General features: G+C 36.9%; 1 protein-coding gene across 1 annotated transcript; it reads right to left on the bottom strand.

Moving 5' to 3' along the window:
* Window positions 1-3,013: 3,013 nt before the first annotated feature.
* Window positions 3,014-8,980, bottom strand: LOC138330786 (uncharacterized). Its single transcript, XM_069278306.1, has 2 exons — window positions 8,909-8,980; window positions 3,014-8,761 (listed from the first exon to the last, which is right to left on the bottom strand). The coding sequence occupies exons 1-2, from the start codon at window positions 8,978-8,980 to the stop codon at window positions 3,014-3,016; spliced, it is 5,820 nt and encodes a 1,939-aa protein (XP_069134407.1).
* Window positions 8,981-14,530: the final 5,550 nt, after the last annotated feature.

Raw genomic sequence — 14,530 nt, 5'->3', positions numbered from 1 at the left:
GAAGCTGTTTACATCTGAAGGATGTGATGATGAAAAGGGAAATTATTTACTGCAGTATGTAGAAAATAAAATATCTGATAATTACAGACATAATATTGATAGACAAATCCAAGATGAAGAAATAGAGAAAGCGGTAAAATCATTGAAAAACGATAAATCGCCAGGCGAAGACGGAATAATAGCAGAGTTCTATAAAAAGTTTTGGGTATTAGTTAAACCAGAAATTACAAAAGTTATAAAGAAAATATTTTCAGAAAAGAAAATGACAGAATCACAGGGCAGGGGAATACTAAAACTGTTATACAAAAAGGGGGATAGGGATGAAATAAAAAACTGGAGACCATTGACATTGCTTAATACAGACTACAAAATTATTTCTAAAATATTAGCCTTTAGATTGAAGAGCACTTTAAATACAATCATACATCCTGACCAAAAAGGATTTGTTCCAGGACGGAAGATTTCGGAAGCAAACAGACTTATCCAAGTCATTATAGAGTATAGCGACAGAGAAAATAAAGAGGGTAGTATTATTTTTCTAGACAAAAAAAAAAGCATTTGATAGAATCGAGTGGGATTGGGTGATGAAATGTCTAAAGAAATTCAATTTTGGCCAAAACTTTTGTGATTGGATTGAAATGCTACTAAAAGATGCCAAAACATGTATTCAAACTAATGGATTTACATCATCTTATTTTAATATAACTAGATCTGCTAGACAAGGATGCCCAATTTCTCCGTTAATCTATATTGTACAAGCAGAGCCACTCGCCTGTGCTATACGAGCTAACAATAACATTAGGGGGATGCAACTACCTGGTCGGGGAAATGTAGAAGCAAAATTATGCATGTTTGCAGATGACACCCAACTTTTTAATAGATCAGAAAACTCAATAAAAGAAGCCTTCAAACTATTAGCAGTTTATGAGAAAAGCATCTGGAGCCAGTATAAATTATGAAAAAACAGAAGGTTTATATCTTGGACCATGGAAAAATAAAAACCCTGATTTCACTAAAATTAAATGGTCTAAGACATCAGTAAAAACATTGGGAATTTATCATGGACACCAAATAAACAATGAAAAAGTGTGGATGGAGAAAATAGAAAAAAATAAAAAATTGTTTACAAATATGGAAGAGAAGAAATCTAACTTTTATTGGAAAAACCTTGATTGTAAAAACTTTCATATTGTCTGTAATTGGATATGAAATCGAAGTACGTGGTATACCATTAAAATTCCAAAATGAAATAAACAGACTTATTTGGAACTTCATTTGGGACGGCAAACCAAATCAAATAGATCGTAAAGTATGCTGCACAGAAACTGGAAAAGGGGGTATGGGGATGATAAGCTTGGACACTTTTATTGAAAGTAGGTACATCAAAACAATTTACAACATTTACCACTCAACAAATGAAAGTTGGAGTAGGATAGGAATGTTCTATTTGATTAAATATGACCAAAAATTTGATACAAAAAACTTCTTAATGAAGTGTTCATGTGTAAATGGTTTGAATTTAGATAGTTTACCAGGTTTTTACAAAATTGCAATAAAGGCATGGGCAAAACTAAGATGCACACTGAATAAAAACCCGTTAACTATCAATGAAGTTCTTGAGGAACCTTTGTTTGGCAACTCAAACATCCTGTACAAGAATGAACCTCTATTCATACAATCATTTCTAAAGAGCAAAATAACTAAAATATCAGATATTTGGGATGTTAATGCAAATAGCTTCCTAAATAGCAGATCAATTCTAAATAAACTGATACAAAAACATAACTGGATTTCAGAAATTTCAAAAATAAAAACAGCCATACCTAAAGAGTATATAACTAAATTATCAAGAACTGACCTAGGTGACATAGATAGATTAAACACACCTGAAGTAAATGTAAAAGGTGGAAATGTAATATTTATAAACGAACATTTAAAAATACTGAACTCAAGTACTGAAAATATCATAAAACCGAGAAATCTAAAGCCTTCTGTCCTACAACAGATCTTAAATGATGCATCAAGGCCCAAGTGTGAAACAAGTTGGGAAACAGAATTTAATTTGCCACTAGACTGGAAAGTAATTTGGACTAATATAAAGAATTCAATAGTGACAAACAAAATTAAAGAGTTTCAATTCAAAATCACACATAGAATACTTTACACTGAAGACAGACTGCAGAAAATGAACAGATCAAATGGAGCTTGTCATTTATGTGATGGTAATAGGGAAACATCCCACCTATTTTATAACTGTCCATACACAACTCAATTAGTTGAGAAAGTTAGTACTCAGATTTTAGAAAAATTACCAAATCCGGAACCTGCCTCAGAAAAAGATATACTCTTAGGGTCTCTTAACCATAACCAAACAACCAATTGCATAAAAAATACAATACTCTTGTCTATGAAGTACATAATATGGTTGATAAGGAACCAGAAAAAATACCATAACAAAGCAACTGGACTCAACTCTGCTTTTATACATATTCTGCCCTTAGCTCTTGCAGATAGCATAACCACACACAAGGTTGTCTTTTTCTTACACTTTAATCTTTTCATTGTCATCAAAAGTTGAGGTGAAACCACGTGGTAAAAAGCTACAAAAAAAGGAGAAAAGGTATACGATAATGCTATATAAACAAATCTAACATCAGATAAAGCAAAGGCTAATGACTAGGTATCATCACAAAAAACATCATCAACATCGTTATCATCTTACTTACACTGTGAGCTCATTTACACATTGAAAGAGAACATGAAATATTCGTTTGATTCGTTTCTGTTTCGTTTCGTACAATAACAGGAAGTTCTGTCCTCAGGGGAGGTAACTCAGTTCAACTCAACCATACACAGGAACGATAACTCTATATGGCACAAGCCAAAATGACTAGACTATAACGAGAAAAATAGCTACTATCCATAAAACAAGAAAATAACCCTGACTACTTGTCAGCACACTCCCCGTCTGGTTTTGACACTATTCCACATAAGGATTCATAAAAGTTCAACATTACTCTAATAGTAACACCATTTCATTGATTGGTCGAAGATATGTTGCAGTTTTTCCTTCCTTGTAGATCCGTACACTGGCCTTCCTAACCAGATTATCATCACTTTTGAAAACTTCTACTACGACACCTAAAGGCCAGTGTTGTCTTTTGGTGTTCTTATCCTTCAGAATAACGACATCGTTGATCTTGATGTTAGGTCGATTAAAGAACCATTTGCGACGAGATTGCAAGCACTGCAAATAGTCCACTTTCCAATGTCTCCAGAATATGTCGGCAAGCACCTGAACATGTTTCCATTGAGCTCGGTACATGTCCTTGATGTCCAAAGAATCTGATATTACGGGCAAGATATCGTCCTTTCCGGTTAGAAGAATAGATGGACTAAGTACCAATGGAGCATTAGGGTCAGACGAAACCTGAGCAATAGGACGCGAGTTCATAATTGCACACACTTCAGTCATAAATGTGGTTAATGTTTCGTGCGTAAGAGATTTCATTTTCTCGTTAATGAGAATTCCGTCCAGGATACGCCTCGCAATGCCAATCATGCGCTCCCACACCCCTCCCATGTGGGAGGAATGGGGCGCATTAAACAGCCACTGGATCCTTGATTCGTGCAGGAATTTTCTTATCTGCCCGTCTTCTACGTTGACAGCGTTGATCTTCATGTCGTCAACCGCACCGACGAAATTTGTTCCTCTGTCAGATCTGAAAAGTTTAACGGGACCCCTTATGGACATAAAACGTCGGAGCGCGTTGATGAAACTAGAACTGCTCATATCTTGAACCACCTCGATGTGCACGGCTCTGGTGGTTAAGCATGTAAACATAATTGCCCATCTCTTGCTTTCAGCCGAACTAGATCTGGTTTTGCGTGTCACAACGTTCCACGGGCCAAACATGTCGACCCCAACAGATGTAAACGGTGGGCCTGGGGTAAGTCTATCTAACGGAAGATCAGCCATTCTTTGATGTTCAACATTCCTACGGAGTCTACGACAATTAAGACACTTGTGAATGAGTGACGAGATGCTGCGTTTAGCGCTAATGACCCAATATCCTGCACTACGTAAGGCTCCTTCGGTTAAGTGCCTGCCTTGATGCTGGACCTTTTCGTGGTAATGACCAATCAATAGTGTCGATATATGATGATTTTTCGGTAATATGATCGGATTGATCTGTCCAGATGGAACTATTCCTTTCATCTTACTGATTCTGCCACCAACTCTCAGAACACCTTCTTGGTCTAAGAATGGTGAAAGACGTGAAATAGGACTCTCCTTGTCTAGCTCCTTGCCGTGCGATAAACACAGGATCTCCTCGGTAAAACACTCATTCTGTACAGTTTTGATTATAGCTGTTTCTGCGACCTGATAAAGGTTAATACAATTTTCCTCACGTGAAGCACCAAGTCCTTTCCGAGCCCGAAAAGAACGTGCAAGTCGAATCAGTGATGTGATGGCTTTAACCAGTCCCCACCAACGCGAGAATCTCTGGAAACGAGTCCCAAGGTCTTTGCTTGTGGTAATTGTCGTTTTTCTGACAGTAATATCAGGTCTTATTTCGCGATCGTTCTGGGGTTCCACTAGAGGGAAGCTGTCTTTGGTGCGAATATCGCTCTCGGGTTTGTTGCGAGGCCAGTTAGGTCCCGAAAGCCACATACTTTGTGGTAAATCCTTTGCGTTCATATTAGCCCTTGTGCCACAATCTGCTGGATTCTTGGTCGTTGGAACGAAGTTCCATTGTGTAGGTGAAGACTTATTACGGATACGATCGACACGATTACTCACGTAGGTGTAGAATCGACGTGTCTCGTTACGAATGTACCCCAACACCACTTTACTGTCTGTGAAGTACTGTATGTTGCCCATTTCGATGCTGAGATGTTCTGAGAGCGTCTCTCCTAATTCTACCGCCAACACAGCTCCGCATAATTCAAGTCGTGGTATGGTGTTGCCTTTGGATGGGGCAATTTTAGATTTTCCCATCACAAAACCATAACGAATCGAGCCATCATCGTTAACGAACCGAAGATATGCAACCGCAGCAACAGCATTTTCGGATGCATCAGAAAAGATGACAAGGCGTAAGTTTGTGCAAAGACTAAGTGATTGTGAGTCATACATGCGGGGTATCCGAAGATCAAAAAGAGATGCAATTGACAGTCTCCAGTCTTCCCATTTTTCCTGAAGATGTGGAGATAATAGTTCGTCCCAATCCGTTCTTACTGGAGTCGCGTCCCGAAGAAGTAGTTTCCCTTTTAGAGTGAAAGGGGCGGCGAAACCCATCGGGTCAAAGATGCCGTTAATAGTAGACAGCAATCCTCGTTTAGTATACGGTTTTTCAGGCAGTTGGACTTCAAAAATAAAATCATCTGTATTGAGATCCCACGAAATTCCGAGACTCCGTTGAATTGGCAGAACATCTTGGCCAACTGAAAGGCTTTTCAGATCTTTACCTAGGTCCTCGTTTGGAAAGGCCCTCATAACTTGTGTACTGTTGGAGGTGATTTTGTGTAGTCGAATGTTACCCTCCATTTTAAGCGTGGTCTGAGTGCGTTGCATGAGATCTATTGCTTCTTCGTCAGTGGGAAGGGATATCAAGCCATCGTCGACATAGAAGTTGTCAGTGACAAAGCCTTTCACATCGGAATTCCCGGTTTTATCAGAGTTCTGTACGGCTTGGCGTAGACAATATGTAGCGACAGCTGGTGATGGTGTATTTCCGAAAACATGGACGCACATGCGGTACTCAATCAACTGCTTGCTAGGGTCATTGTCTTGGTACCAAAAAAATCTGAGGTAGTCTCTGTGATCTTGTGTTACCCGGAATTGATAAAACATCTGTTCGATGTCTGCTGTGATGGCAACTTTATCCTTGCGAAAGCGTAAGAGCACACCAAGTAGGTTATTTGTAAGATCGGGCCCTGCCATGAGAACGCTGTTAAGCGAAATCCCTTGGTAGGTTGCGGAGGAGTCGAACACGCCTCGTATTTGATCAGGTTTTTTAGGGTGATATACCCCAAATAATGGGAGATACCAACATTCCTTCTCACGAACTGGGGGTGCTACTTCAGCCGCACCGCTGTCAAGGACCTTTTGCATGAACTGAACGAAGTGACCTTGTTTGATTGTGTCTTTCTGTAGATTATTATCAAGAATCTTGGCGCGTTTCCATGCTAAAGGTCTATTGTTCGGTATGTCAGGTTTTGGGTGCTTGAAGGGTAATGGAACCGTGAAATGTCCATCAGCGGTTTTCAACAATTTGCAATCCATAAATTCTAGAAAACGTCTGTCCTCTACCGACAAGTCAGGTTTTTCATCAGACGATGCCTTCTCAAACAAATGTTTACCTTTATATTCATGAAACTTGTACGCCACCTTCTCCTTGATAAGAAGCGTGTTCTCGCATGGTTCAAAAATTGATGATCTACCGTCACCAATTATGTTGGTCTTGTTTACATTCAACGTCTCAGGAGGGTGTACGCCGCCAAGGCATACCTCTCCTATGATAACCCATCCTAGGGCTAGCTTCTGGGCGAATGGCGTTCCCCTAGGTCCGATGATCTGATCATGAACCTGATGAACCTCCGGGAGGTCTCGGCCAATGAGTAGTTGAATGCTGCTGTGTGGGTCAAGACGAGGAATGTTTTCTGATATGCGGTTGAGGTGGGGAAAACATGACGCGACTTCTGGTGTTGGAATTTCCGACTTATCATTCGGGATTTCCTTGCATTCCACAAGCACAGGTAGGTCTGTCCTATAGGATCCATCTGCTGATCGGACAACCAGGTTATTGCCACGTCTGCCATGCATCGTTGTTTTTCCAGAGCACGATGATAGAGTATAGGCAGTCGTTACACCAGAAATGCCGATAACATCGAATAATTCTGGGGAAGCAAGCGAGCGGTTGCTCTGATCATCAAGCATGGCGTAAGTTCTTACAGCTCTTTCTGGGTGGTTAGAAGGATACACTTCCACTAAAATTGTTTTACCACACGATCTACCTTTCATACCAGTTCCACATAATGTTGTACAGTTTGTTGACACAGAATCACGTGTCACCATTTTCTCCCCGCCTTGGGCGGTTGCAGGAGTGGTCGTCATGGTCGGGGTGGCATGTTCTACGTGCATGATTGTCATGTGACGGAAACTATTGCATAGACCGCATTTCATGTTTGCTTTACATTCTCGTGAAACATGCGTTGTTGATGAAAGACATCTATAGCATAGACGATTAGCACGTAAAAATTCCTTTCGGTTCTCCGCTGACATGTCCAAGAACGCGCGACAGTCCTTCAATGAATGCTGAGAATTGTGAATAGGGCATCGAGGCACTGAATCATTTGTATCTTCTATAGAGGATACCTCAGTTTTACGGGCATTTATCTGGTAAGTGTTTGCATTGCGTTCTCTCCTGTCGCCAGATATGGCTGATGGTTCCTGTGCAAAGGACGGGTCATTCTTAATGGCAGCCATTTCTCTGATGAACTTTGTGAAGTAAGAAAATGGAGGGAATGGAATGTCATGTTTAATCTTGTACTTTGAAGCTTGCGTGACCCACTTTTCTTGCAACGGGTGGGGGAGTTTCGAAACGATTGGTCGAATCCCTGATGATGCATCAAAATAGGATAACAAAGTAGCATATTTCGGATTCTCTTTGCATGACTCTATTTCATCTAGTAAGTCGCTGAGAGGATACAGACGAGAATAATCCTTTGTTGTCATCTTTTGGAAATTGTCAATTTTCGCCTTCAAGGATGATTCCACCATTTCCGGTCTACCATATCGGTCCTCCAGACGTTCCCATATGCGGTTCAAACCTCTTTCTGGGTTAGAGGTATTTGCGGAACGGATACTACTTGCGTATGTACGCGATTCCGGACCCAACCATTTGACGAGTAGGTCCATTTCTTCTACAGCCGACAAATTCATTTCGCCTATTATGCTGCGGAAACTCATCTTCCATGAGGAATATGTCTCTAGTCGGTCGTCAAAACTTGTGAACCGTGTGAACAACAAATCTTTCCGAATCAGAAAGTTAGTGAAGTCAGACACCACACGTTGAGGTGGCGAGTTTGAAAAGGACGTGGTTTGGTGTACAGGAGGTGGCTTAACCGGTCGAAAGGCAGGCACATAAGGGTTTAAAGTTGGTTCATGTTCGAATGACATTTGAGGTCTTGGAGTAGGCATGAAAAAAGGCGGCGGCCGGGGTAACGGAGTGTCATTTCTCGTAACATTTTGAGATTCGACAAATTCGCGTGTAGCTTCTAATCGATCAACACATTCTGTAGGAAGACCTCGTTCCTCTAACTCGAAATTCTGTGCTGCCTTTACTTCTGCCTCTGCTACAGCGGTCTCTGTCTCTTGTTTGAGTAAATGTAAATCGGCATCAATTTCAGCATTAATTTGAGTCGATGCTGCCTTCTTTTTCATTAGTTCAGTTTTCTTTTTGGCATATAAAAGTTTTGTACGTTCTGCTTCAGCTTTCAGTCGTTTTTTTAATATAACAGTACTAGTATCGGATGAAGATGTTGCAAGGGACATACTTTCTGCCACCTCGAGCTTGCGTGCCTTTAAGTCTTTTATAACATTGTTCATGACTGTAGTTGCTCTATCAGAAAACTTCACCTGATTAGCCAGTTCAGCCTTTGATGCTTTCGTGTTTGTCCGAGAGAGAAACTCTGCGAATTCTTCATATTTTTCAATGAATTCATCTTTTTGTCTGAGTATTTTTTTCTCTAGTGCCTTTAACACATTAAGGTTTTGTTCATTCTCACCTTTCTTTATTATTATATCTTCGATATTTCCCCATATCTTGTCCAAACCTTTCTGAAATCTTGTGCATCGATCCAAGAAACACCTGTTCCGCCTTTTCTGTCAAAACATGCTCACGATGATCATCTTCATCTTTATGACCTTCAGCGTAGTACTCAGCAGGAGCGTTGTCGTTCTCCACGTCAACATTTTTGTGTTAGACTATACGATAAAGTTCTTATAGGTGCCGGTAAACTACAGTCTTTTTACTATTCTGCCCTTAGCTCTTGCAGATAGCATAACCACACACAAGGTTGTCTTTTTCTTACACTTTAATCTTTTCATTGTCATCAAAAGTTGAGGTGAAACCACGTGATAAAAAGCTACAAAAAAAAGGAGAAAAGGTATACGATAATGCTATATAAACAAATCTAACATCAGATAAAGCAAAGGCTAATGACTAGGTATCATCACAAAAAAACATCATCAACATCGTTATCATCTTACTTACACTGTGAGCTCATTTACACATTGAAAGAGAACATGAAATATTCGTTTGATTCGTTTCTGTTTCGTTTCGTACAATAACAGGAAGTTCTGTCCTCAGGGGAGGTAACTCAGTTCAACTCAACCATACACAGGAACGATAACTCTATATGGGACAAGCCAAAATGACTAGACTATAACGAGAAAAATAGCTACTATCCATAAAACAAGAAAATAACCCTGACTACTTGTCAGCACTATACAATTAAAGAATCTATTAATCACACATATCAATCTCTATGTCAAAACTAGCTACAACAAAGACAAAGAAAAAGAGATAGAAATGATTAGATTGAAAGAGATAGTGAAAGCATGTGGTGTATAGTGGAGTATAGTTATATGTTGTATGGATATAGTAGATATATATGTATGTACATGATTTGTAATTTAATTTACTGTACATGTTGTGTATTGTAATGCAACTTAACACGTGTTTGTATAATAAATTTCGAAGGAAAGGGTTTCGTAATAAAATACTTATGTTTGGGGACAAAGATTTCCCACTTACGGTCAGCATTTACATGGCTAACGTAACTTAAGAACGATGAAATATAATTTAAGCTTTCGTATGCAAACAAAATTATGAAAACAAGACAATACTACCTTTTTATTACTGTTGACATATCCCAACCGGAAACGTGTCACGTTGTATAAACTTATGAAAAAAGAGGTCAAATTAGATAGGAGAAATCCGGAATACTGGGTATTCCCAGTATCATATATGTAGGCTACTTTTTAAAGCATACTGTATTTGATTAGGGTACATAAGATATGAAATTATTCATATATAAGTGTATTTATGTATTCATATATATTAGTAACACAGATCATAATATAAATATTCTTTATATCATATTAAATTGCAACTAAAGTAAATTGGAAGAGAGTTGTTTCCCTTCTATTTTTTTTTACCATAAGGAGTTGTCTCTTCTGTTATTATTTTTTCTTGTATAAAAGAATACGGTTGTAGTCACGTTAAGAAAGTTGGTTGTGTGGATATTTATTGTGATTGTTTATAATATAAGGATGTTGGATGTATGGTTGTAATAAAGAGAGAGAGAGATAAAATTTTGTTTTAAAATAATATTATAAAATATGAAAATTGTGTGAAAGTCCTTCTACGAAAGGAATATAGATTGTATAAAATGTGCTGTTGAATAAAACATTTTTTTGTAAAAAAAAAAAAAAGATGTCCCGACATATTACCACAAGCCCTCCACCTCTGGGATGGGAGTTCGAATCCCATGTGGGGCAGTTGCCAGGTACTGACCGTTGGCCGGTGGTTTTTCTCCGGGTACTCCGGCTTTCCTCCACCAACAAACCTGGCACGTCCTTACATGACCCTGGCTGTTAATAGGACGTAAAACTAAACAAATCAAACAAACCAAATCGTTTTCCTTGAGAGAGAAATGTTAAGTGAATGTTCAAAATATCGATTAATCAAAGATACTTAAAATTGACGTCTTCAATATGTCTCTATGTAATTCTATATTTTCGTCTTTCTGATAAAGCCCAACTAAGTGGGCGAACCTACCTTCATGGATCTCCAATACATTTCTGTCTGTTGAGAATGTTTCATCTGAATCTATATTTTAGAGGTACTTCGCCAACTTAATGACGGGACGACGGTGGTCAAATGAAAATATGTGTGTGTTGTGTTTCATTTTTATTTCAATGCTTAGTTGTTTTCTTTTATATAGTTTTGATAAAATTTGATATGCATATACTAAATGATGAAAATTTACACTCAAATAAAGCTTGTACTTTGGTAACCAGAAGAAATATACTGTTCATCCCCCCCCCCCCCAAAAAAAAAAAAAAAAAAAAAAAAATCCGTTAGTTGCCCCCTTGATTGGTGTTTGACATTATATTCTTACGGTCGGTGTATTACATGAATCTAAAATCTTTTTTATACATACCTGCCGTGTAGCGACCCGTGAACTAGACGCGGGACAGGCTACCGGTCTTTTGTTTTCTGATTACATTTGTTACACGTATAGATTTACGTTTGACTGGGAAGGTTTAATTATCAGACTTTTGTTGAAAAAGATCCAAGATATTATCCGTATGTATCGTTGTCTGTTTGCTAATGTTAAGTTTTTTTCCTACTAGTTGTTATTATTGTATTCTTATCAACATGAAATCATCGCATGTCGACCGAGGTAAAGTCTAGATTACAAAAACAATTGTTTTATAAATCGTAACATTTACACGCCAGATTGATCAATCATTCTTTTAAAGTTAAATTTCGTTCTTACCTGCCATTACTTAAGTGCTTGATAAAGAAATCAAATAAAATCGGACGATTTCACTAATCCGCTTTCATGATTCAATTTTATCATGAAGTTTACAAAATATTACGCATGGGATAAATTTTCGATATCAAATGAACTTCACGTGATTAGCGAAACTTAAACCCTCGCGTACATTCATTTTCCCCACACACATTTTAACAATGGAACATCCTCCTGGTTGCCATAGTAATAAGCACTACACTAGTGGTAACATATCCAAAAAGCAGGACTTGAAGACCTAAATCAACTCCCTAAACTCTTACCATATTTTTATCTTATAACTATAAACTAAAAAAAATAATAACCTGCACCTTCACTGTATATAACTTTATTTTTCAACACAATCTATGCAAGCCCCTGCCAATCCACCACAAAATAATCATTGTTAACAATGGATTTGTGATTAACACAAGAAGAAGAAGATTTATATTGGATCGTTGGTATTTATATTGGATTGTTTGTATTTATATTGGATCGTTGGTATTTATATTGGATCGTTGGTATTTATATTGTTGGATCGTTGGTATTTATATTGGATTGTTGGTATTTATATTGTTGTATCGTTGGTATTTATATTGTTGGATCGTTGGTATTTATATTGTTGGATCGTTGGTATTTATATTGGATAGTTGGTATTTATATTGGATAGTTGGTATTTATATTGGATCGATGGTATTCATATTGGATCGTTGGTATTGGATCGTTGGTATTTATATTGGACCGTTGGTATTTATATTGTTGGATCGTTGGTATTTATATTGTTGGATCGTTGGTATTTATATTGGATCGTTGGTATTTATATTGGATCGTTGGTATTTATATTGGATCGTTGGTATTTATATTGGATCGTTGGTATTTATATTGGATCGTTGGTATTTATATTGTATCGTTGGTATTGGATCGTTGGTATTTATATTGGATCGTTGGTATTTATATTGGATCGTTGGTATTTATATTGGATCGTTGGTATTTATATTGGATCGTTGGTATTCATATTGGATCGTTGGTATTCATATTGTATCGTTGGTATTGGATCGTTGGTATTTATATTGTATCGTTGGTATTTATATTGGATCGTTGGTATTTATATTGTTGGATCGTTGGTATTTATATTGTTGGATCGTTGGTATTTATATTGTATCGTTGGTATTGGATCGTTGATATTTATATTGGATTGTTGGTATTTATATTGGATCGTTGGTATTTATATTGGATCGTTGGTATTTATATTGTATCGTTGGTATTGGATCGTTGATATTTATATTGGATTGTTGGTATTTATATTGGATCGTTGGTATTTATATTGGATCTTTGGTTTTTATATTGGATCGTTGGTATTTATATTGGATCGTTGGTATTTATATTGGATCGTTGGTATTTATATTGTTGGATCGTTGGTATTTATATTGTTGGATCGTTGGTATTTATATTGGATCGTTGGTATTTATATTGGATCGTTGGTATTTATATTGTATCGTTGGTATTGGATCGTTGGTATTTATATTGGACCGTTGGTATTTATATATTGTATCGTTGGTATTTATATTGGATCGTTGGTATTTATATTGGATCGTTGGTATTTATATTGTATCGTTGGTATTGGATCGTTGGTATTTATATTGGACCGTTGGTATTTATATTGTTGGATCGTTGGTATTTATATTGGATCGTTGGTATTTTTATTGTATCGTTGGTATTGGATCGTTGGTATTTATATTGGATCGTTGGTATTCATTTGGATCGTTGGTATTTATATTGGATCGTTGGTATTCATATTGGATCGTTGGTATTTATATTGGATCGTTGGTATTTATATTGGATCGTTGGTATTTATATGGTTTGATCGTTGGTATTTATATTGGATCTTTGGTATTTATATGATATTGGTATTTAATTGATCGTTGGTATTTATATTTGTTGGATCGTTGGTATTTATATTGGATCGTTGGTATTCATATTGGATCGTTGGTATTTATTATTGTTGGATCGTTGGTATTTATATTGGATTGTTGTTATTTATATTGGATCGTTGGTATTTATATTGGATCTTTGGTTTTTATATTGGATCGTTGGTATTTATATTGGATCGTTGGTATTTTTATTGTATCGTTGGTATTGGATCGTTGATATTTATATTGTTTGATCTTTGGTATTTATATTGGATCGTTGGTATTTATATTGTTGGATCGTTGGTATTTATATTGGATCGTTGGTATTGGATCGTTGGTATTTATATTGGACCGTTGGTATTTATATTGGATCGTTGGTATTTATATTGGATCGTTGGTATTTATATTGGATCGTTGGTATTCATATTGGATCGTTGGTATTTATATTGTATCGTTGGTATTTATATTGTTGGATCGTTGGTATTTATATTGTTGGATCGTTGGTATTTTGTATTTGTATATTTGGATCGTTGGTATTTATTATATTGGATCTTTGGTATTTATATTGGATCGATGGTATTCATATTGGATCGTTGGTATTTATATTGGATCGTTGGTATTTATATTGGATCGTTGGTATTTATATTGTATCGTTGGTATTGGATCGTTGGTATTTATATTGGATCGTTGGTATTCATATTGGATCGTTGGTATTTATATTGGATCGTTGGTATTTATATTGGATCGTTGGTATTCATATTGGATCGTTGGTATTTATATTGTATCGTTGGTATTTATATTGGATCGTTGGTATTTATATTGTTGGATCGTTGGTATTTATATTGTATCGTTGGTATTGGATCGTTGGTATTTATATTGGACGTTGGTATTTATATTGGATCGTTGGTATTTATATTGGATCGTTGGTATTTTTATTGTATCGTTGGTATTTATATTGGATCGTTGGTATTTATATTGGATCGTTGGTATTTATATTGGATCGTTGGTATTTATATTGTTGGATCGTTGGT

Source organism: Argopecten irradians, chromosome 9 (assembly GCF_041381155.1).
Source record: "Argopecten irradians isolate NY chromosome 9, Ai_NY, whole genome shotgun sequence".
NCBI lineage: Eukaryota > Metazoa > Mollusca > Bivalvia > Pectinida > Pectinidae > Argopecten > Argopecten irradians.
The sequence above is the reverse complement of the archived record's forward strand: the minus strand, read 5'-3'. Positions and strand labels throughout refer to the sequence as shown.

Bases quoted from the DNA above. Each gene is read 5' to 3' on its own strand.
- LOC138330786 (XM_069278306.1), bottom strand. From the start codon at position 8,980: ATGTTGACGTGGAGAACGACAACGCTCCTGCTGAGTACTACGCTGAAG. The intron at 8,762-8,908 runs GTGAGCATGTTT...AATGTGTTAAAG, and splicing joins TAAAGATGAAGATGATCATC to GCACTAGAGAAAAAAATACT.